This window comes from Sinocyclocheilus anshuiensis, unplaced genomic scaffold (assembly GCF_001515605.1).
Source record: "Sinocyclocheilus anshuiensis isolate Anshui unplaced genomic scaffold, SAMN03320099.WGS_v1.1 scaffold655, whole genome shotgun sequence".
NCBI classification, from domain to species: Eukaryota; Metazoa; Chordata; class Actinopteri; order Cypriniformes; family Cyprinidae; genus Sinocyclocheilus; species Sinocyclocheilus anshuiensis.
In genome coordinates, this window is record NW_015548221.1 from 139170 (window position 1) to 146230 (window position 7061).

At 38.4% G+C, this 7061-nt stretch overlaps 2 protein-coding genes across 2 annotated transcripts in view; both read left to right on the forward strand.

Annotated features, from left to right (window-relative positions):
- Window positions 1-1729, forward strand: part of LOC107654210 (mycophenolic acid acyl-glucuronide esterase, mitochondrial-like) — a 3073-nt gene extending 1344 nt beyond the window's left edge. Inside the window, exons 3-5 of the mRNA XM_016441188.1 lie at window positions 132-243; window positions 858-995; window positions 1092-1729. Of these exons, the coding sequence (XP_016296674.1) occupies window positions 132-243; window positions 858-995; window positions 1092-1433 (592 nt within the window). The 3' untranslated portion in view covers window positions 1434-1729. The remainder of the gene's footprint in view (window positions 1-131; window positions 244-857; window positions 996-1091) is intronic.
- Window positions 1730-3047: 1318 nt separating this feature from the next.
- On the forward strand, window positions 3048-5570 carry LOC107654214 (transgelin-3-like). Its single transcript, XM_016441192.1, has 5 exons — window positions 3048-3347; window positions 3912-4129; window positions 4221-4395; window positions 4629-4731; window positions 4868-5570. The coding sequence occupies exons 2-5, from the start codon at window positions 3950-3952 to the stop codon at window positions 5007-5009; spliced, it is 600 nt and encodes a 199-aa protein (XP_016296678.1). The 5' UTR covers window positions 3048-3347; window positions 3912-3949; the 3' UTR covers window positions 5010-5570.
- The last annotated feature ends 1491 nt before the right edge of the window (window positions 5571-7061 follow it).

Below are 7061 nucleotides of genomic sequence, written 5' to 3' on the forward strand. Positions count from 1 at the left end.
ATTTAAGAGCTTAAACTGCTTAGCCCAGTTGTTTTTTTTTGTTTTCTTCAAATAATGTCCCACCAGTGTGTGTTGAAATCCTCTAGGTGAAAGTTCACACAAAACTCAGGTCATTATATGTGGATTTACAGGTTTGATTACTCTGGTCATGGAGCTTCTGAGGGTGTATTTTCAGAAGGCACCATTGGAACATGGAAAAGAGACGTCCTGTTCATGTTAGATGAACTCGCTGAAGGTCCCCAGGTAAGGCTAGAGAGACTTTACGATGCTTTCACGGTTACACCTAGACAGCACAGACACTGATAGACCTGAGTCAATAATTAGGACCAGCTGGTGAAATGTAAACATTTGTTTTTTTAGAAGACCTTTTCTTTTAAATAAAAAGGACTTCTATAAACTGAAATACTTATTTCTCATTTTTTAATACTCATGTTCAGTGTTTTCCCTGAAAGGGATAGTTCACCCAAAAATGTAATTTCTTTCATTATTTAATCACCCTTATGTCAGTCCAAACCTCTATGAGTTACTTTTTTTCTGCTGAACATAAAAGATATTTTGAAAAATGTGGGTAACAAAACAGTAGCTGGTCCCATATTATGGAAAATACTATTGGGGATGTCAATGGGGACCAGAAACTGTTTGGTTATCCACATTCTTCAGAAGATCTTCTTTTACGTTCAGCAAATGAAAGAAATTCAGGTTTGCAACAACCCGAGTAAATTAATGAATTTTCATTTCTGGGTGAACTGCTTTTGATTCTTAATTCATTTTAAAGAGTGACCACTAGAGGTCACTAATACTTTTAAATATAGCATGGAACACTGGCTTTGACTGGAAGGAAGTACGTTGTCTCCTAGATTCTCGTGGGCTCCAGTATGGGCGGCTGGCTGATGCTTTTAGCTGCTATCGCTCGCCCAGAGAAGACAAAAGCCTTGGTGGGCATTTCCACAGCAGCAGATCATTTCGTTACAGCATTCAAGACACTTCCTATAGAGGTGAGATGCAACTGAAGTACTCATGTTTTAGTTTTATGCACATCCTGCTGATTAATGAGTCTCAAACATCAGTCAGAGTTCACATTTGTTATTCAGGTGAGAAAAGAGTGTGAGGACAAGGGTGTATGGACAATCCCCACGAGAAGTAACGAGGAGGGCATGTACACTGTGAGTATGGACTTCCTGCGTGAGGCGGAAAACCACTGCATCCTTCAGAGCCCCATCCCTATCACCTGCCCCGTACGTCTCATTCACGGCCTGAAAGACGAGGACGTGCCTTGGCACATCTCCATGCAAGTGGCCGAGCGTGTGCTGAGCCCCGACGTGGACATCATTCTGCGGCGCCACGGCCAGCACCGCATGGCTGAAAAAGATGACATCAAGCTCATTGTCTACACCATCGATGACCTCATAGACAAGCTTACCACCATGGTGTGAAACACCGTTTGGGATGGGGTTACCGAGCAACCTGCCTTAAGACCCGCTCCCACTTTCTTTGCCAAACACCCGCTTCCTGTTTTGTTGTGCAAGACAAGAATGTTGGAAAAGGCAAACTGTGGGAGGACAAAATGGTTTCTTTTTCATGTCTTTTACATGTTTACCGCAATACTGTGCCATTAAACCTTTTAGGTAAAGCTGCTGTTTGTCTAGCATAAGGTTTGTCTAGATCTTCTGTGCCTTTTTTTACCATATTTCACACTGTTTTATGGAAATAAAGCCTCTGTATACCAATACGCAGTGTTTTGGAGTAATTAAACACGGTTTCTTAAACTCCTTAAAGCAATAGTCCAGGTTCAGTATTGATAATTTTAATTTATCCATCAATTTATATTATCGTCATTTTATAAATTTTAATCCATCATTAATATACATACTGTACACGCCTGACCTCATTCATTTCCATTGTACCTCACTGTAACCTTACTATAGTACACCGTACTTTTTTTTTTTTTTTAAGAAAATAGTATGTGCAACAAGTGGTAATGCACTTTTGTTGCCATAAACATTAGGTAACAAATGCTGTAGATTGAGTTTTTGCTGAACTCTGAAGGTTCCTTTTAGGCCATTATCTTTTAAGGAATTAGTGGTGTATGTGTGTGTGTACTATTGCTTTAGCCCACCTGAACATCCCACTAAGCAATAAGCATGTTATATTAAAGCTGACCTTTCGGTTCTCTCCTGCCCTTTGCATTCTCTGTTTGTTTGGAGGACGTTTTGGGCCACTGCTCCAGAAACAGCTTGGTTGTTTATTAACGTGCATGATTAGCGTTGGACTGGATTCAATGGGCCGGGGGCTTTTTTTTTTTACCCCATCCCAATCCAATGAGCTTTAACAACCAAACTGACCTTTCTATATCAGTTGATTATCAGAGGCCTCTAAATTGAAAATGGCACCAAGCAGTTTACACAAAATAAAACATGACTAGAAGTGAATACATAATTTAGGTGTCATTTAAACCACAGTAATTAACAGCTATAGAACAGCTTGCTAGTATTATATAAGCTGCCTTATATTTTGATGTTGTTTAGCCACTATTAAACTATTATAAAACATTATGTAATTTAATACAATCTTAGGGGTATGTCGTTTATTAGTATTATGTCATTAAAGATTTAAATTCCTCAGTTTACTCGCTTAGGTCTACTTAAGAAAAAAAACGTGTACTATTTAGTAGTAGCTAAAGTAGCTTTAAGCCATGCTTAAAGAATTCAGTAATTATTTTAGCAATAGATGACTTTTTTCCTGTTTATCACGTGCTACTCACTTTTTTTTCCTCTGCAGAATTTGCATGCATTAGTAATGCATCTTAATCTAATTGGAAATGGACTTGGTTATTTATTACTGACAGGACAAGAGCAAAAGGACCTGGGGGTTTTTTTCTGTCATTTTTTAAACGGTTTTACATTTTACTTCTTAAATCTGGCATTACGAAAACGGATTTAACGTTATAGGGAGGTGTAAATATATACTTTTATTAGGTACAACTCGTTATTTTAAAACTAAGATTTTGTTATAATATATATTTATTGCAGTGCAGTCTGATTCTGTTCCATAGTGCCCATTTTGTGTCATTCTTGATATTCCCGACGAAAATTCTCAGCTCATGAATGTTAATTAAGTCACGCCGATGCGATGCTACTTGGTAACTTTCCACCAGCGTCCACCGACGTAAGCTAATTACTATTCATAAGCCAAGCCTCACCATAGGGTGATTCCGCGCACCGGACAGTGCGCTGGAGCCACGCCCCGTCCCCCGCCGCATGGATGTTTCAGTCCAGCATCTCTGAGCACTGACCACAGGGAGGATTTGACCTCGCTGCACAGGAGGACGACACGCGCATCTGCTTGCAGTAAGTAAATCTCTATTCTTGACAAAAATTATTTGTATAATGATAACGCAAGTAGAATTAATTAATTATCAGTAACTGTTTGAATGCAGTAGTTTAAAACTAATTTGGGCTAAATATGCACATGCAGTTTCTTTTTGCGTCTGCACGCTCTACTTGATTATAAAGAATCGTTGAATGATTGCAATGGATTATTATTATTATATGTTCGAAATAGCTTTAGATTTTTAGACATGTATTTTTTCGTTAAAGTCACGTATGGGAACAGAAGCATGGACCACACCCCGGTCAATATTACCCCTTGTCAGTCCATGTGTTCATATATATAAATTTATATATGACACAGTAGCTAGTCTGTATCATAATACAGGAATATTAAAATCATATTTACAATACATTAATTATTGTTTGAATTAATATTCACAATATGTTAATACACAATCAGTAACCAAAAAAAAGAACAATAGCTAAAGGGAAAAGTATAAAGCCTTATATTTTCTTCCCTTTGTAGTACAGATTGAGCTAGTGGGTAAATTTGTTGTTGCTGTTGTTGGTTGTTGTTTTTAGATATACTGGGTAAAGACCTAGACTTATTAAAGTTGACCATGGCAAACCGAGGACCCAGTTATGGACTGAGCCGTGAGGTGCAGGAGAAGATCGAACAGAAGTATGACCCAGAGCTGGAGTCTCGACTGATGGACTGGATTGTCACTCAGTGTGGAGGAAATATAGAGAAACCACAGCCGGGGAAGCAAAACTTTCAGATCTGGCTAATGGATGGCACTGTGAGTAAATACCAGTTTGACAATTCCACACCAACATGATTCCATTCATCTTTTATTTATCATTATCTCCCCCATTCGTCCACGTCTGCAGATCCTCTGTAGACTCATTAACAGTTTGTATCCGCGTGGTAAGGAGCCTATTAAAAAGATCCCAGAGACTCAGATGGCCTTTAAGCAGATGGAAAAGATCTCCCAGTTCCTGCAGGCAGCTGAAGCTTACGGAGTGATAACCACAGACATTTTTCAGACAGTGGACTTGTGGGAAGGTACAGTAAAATTTGCTTTTATAAGTTCTGGAACAGCACTTCATGGACTTCGGAATTAGCATGGTGCTTGTAAAAACAAACCGCTGTAGAAAATTAATATATAGGAGTTTGAATTGTTCTGAAAGATTGCTTTTAATCAGCCAGGCCTTTGCATACTACAGAAAGCATTGCAAGTTGCGTTCTTGGTGTGTAGCCAAAGTCACTTCAGTGCTTGTTGGTTCCCTTGGTTAAAGGAAAAGACATGGCAGCCGTCCAGAGAACACTAATGGCCCTGGGTAGCGTTGCTCTCACAAAAGATGATGGACTTTACCGAGGTAACCGGGACTGGTTTCACAGGTGAGCAAGACAATTCCTGTGAAGATTACCGCCAGACTAATTCATAGCGGGGCGTTAAGTCCTGTCTAGTTGGACTTGTGAATAGACTTTGTTGTGTCTCAGTGCCATGTGAACTCTTTTTGATCTTGTGTGACAGGAAATCTCAAGGCAACCGGCGAGAGTTTTCTGAGGAGCAGTTGCGGCAGGGTCAGAATCTGATTGGCTTACAGATGGGCAGTAACCGTGGGGCATCTCAGGCTGGCATGACTGGTTACGGCATGCATCGTCAGATTATGTAAAACTATACTAGTGCCCAGCAACACCCAGAAGACCTTAAACCCTCTCACCCCAGCCCTCACCAAGCAGTGTTCCTTGATGGTGCATCTATTTGATGAAGAGGAGCAGTATTAGTAGTGTCAGAAACTGAAGCATAGAGGTTTTAAGATATTAGAGCATGCTAGGCATATCTATTTTCATTTTCATTTGCTCAGCTTGTGATAAAAATATATTTATTTATTTTTAAATGTATGCAAAGTGATCGTTTTATCTAAGCAAGTCAAAACAACTGCCTTATTCTCAATGAGCAAACAGTGTTGATATACCAAATAACTGACAGCAACAGTATACTTGTTTACACAATGTACATTAAAGGACAAACGTTTGCCCTTGCAAATACTGTATTGCACCTGTTGTTATTGCTGGATTATTGTGATCAGTTCTTTTGCTGTTTTAATAGCAAAAGTTAAAAAGTAAAAGACGTCAATGCACATACTAACCAGAAGTACTGTATGCAGATTAATGAGAGTCATAAATGTAGAAATATATTAATTTGTGTTGTCCATCGTTGTTGTGTGTGAACATTCCATGTCAGTTTCATAAGCTTGGTTTTGGTGACCATGTTTGATGTAAATGTTTAATAAATTGGTACCTTAACATGATTGGTTAATGTGTTTTTGTTTCTATGAAAATAAAATGTAACATGGCATGAAGTTAAGCCTAAAGAATATTGTACAATGTTAAGTATACTTGAGTTTCTTAAAGGGATCATATGATGTTGCTAAAAAGAACATTATTTTGTGTATTTGGTGTGATGAAATGTGTTTATGCGGTTTAAGGTTAAAAAACACATTATTTTCCACATAATGTACATTATTGTTTCTCCTCTATGCCCCGCCTTTCTGAAACGCGTCAATTTTTACAAAGCTCATCGGTCTGAAAAGCAAGGTGTGCAATTACAAACTACAAACGCTACTCTACACTCGTGTTCGAATCGTCAGTAGCAAATTCTTTAAATATGAAAACGTACTTACAGACTTTGAGTCAGAACAGCCGGCATTGTAGTCTACCAGGATCAGGAAACAGTCCTCCATAAAATGTGCTGCACACATCTGAATACTTGGGTTGAACTGTTCTGGAACAGTGTTGTAAATACAACTTAACCACTGATTTCTAGTCGTGTCCTCTTTTGGAAGGCCAAACAAAGTATTTTCACTTTTGCAACGAAACACACAGCGTCTTCACAACATGGCAGCTTACTCCTTCTTTCTTTGCGTGAACATTTGGGCGGCTTTATGCAAATCTTCCCACATCGTGACATAGACATGTGGGGGCGTGTTTAAACAAGGCGTTTTAGGAGGGCATGGTGGACCAGTCTTAACCTTTATAAAAAAATATCTCTTTGGGTTTGAGACTTTAGTCTTTGCAACTTTAGGGATCTTATCTATTCACGAACAGCTTGTAACACTCCAAAGAGAAAGGAAAACTTGAAATCGCATCATATGACCCCTTTAAGTATACTTGAGGTTCTTGAATTGCTTATATAGTCCTTTACAGTTTTAAAAAAGTTCTTGTTGTTACATTATGGGTTATCAGGATATTGATCTAGTTGCTAAAGCATTGGAACTTGGTTAAAGTGAGATCACATTAGCGGAAAAATAGTGTAGTGATTAATGAAGCACCCGCTCACACAGAAGTCTCTTTCAAACCAGACAGCTTTCTGATGGTCAAAGTGGAGAATTTGACTGACCAACTTGAATACGAGCAAAATTTGCATGGGAACTTTATCACATGAAATCATTTTGAAATGACTGGATTGTGAAATTAAATTTCGCCAAGTGACAGTAAACGTAACTGTGCCTCATCAAATACAAAAACACAAAATGACAATATATTGCTCCTGACAAAATATTTAAGTCTTGTGAGTCGAAACGATGAGTCTGAGCAAGACATGGAATCAAGTCTACATACAGGTGCATCTCAATAAATTAGAATGTCGTGGAAAAGTTCATTTATTTCAGTAATTCAACTCAAATTGTGAAACTCGTGTATTAAATAAATTCAATGCACACAGA

Coding starts and splice junctions, on each gene's coding strand:
- LOC107654214 (XM_016441192.1), top strand. CDS start 3,950: ATGGCAAACCGAGGACCCAGTTATGGACTGAGCCGTGAGGTGCAGGAG. Junction 4,396..4,628: donor GACAGTGGACTTGTGGGAAG/GTACAGTAAAAT, acceptor CCTTGGTTAAAG/GAAAAGACATGGCAGCCGTC. Junction 4,732..4,867: donor AACCGGGACTGGTTTCACAG/GTGAGCAAGACA, acceptor CTTGTGTGACAG/GAAATCTCAAGGCAACCGGC.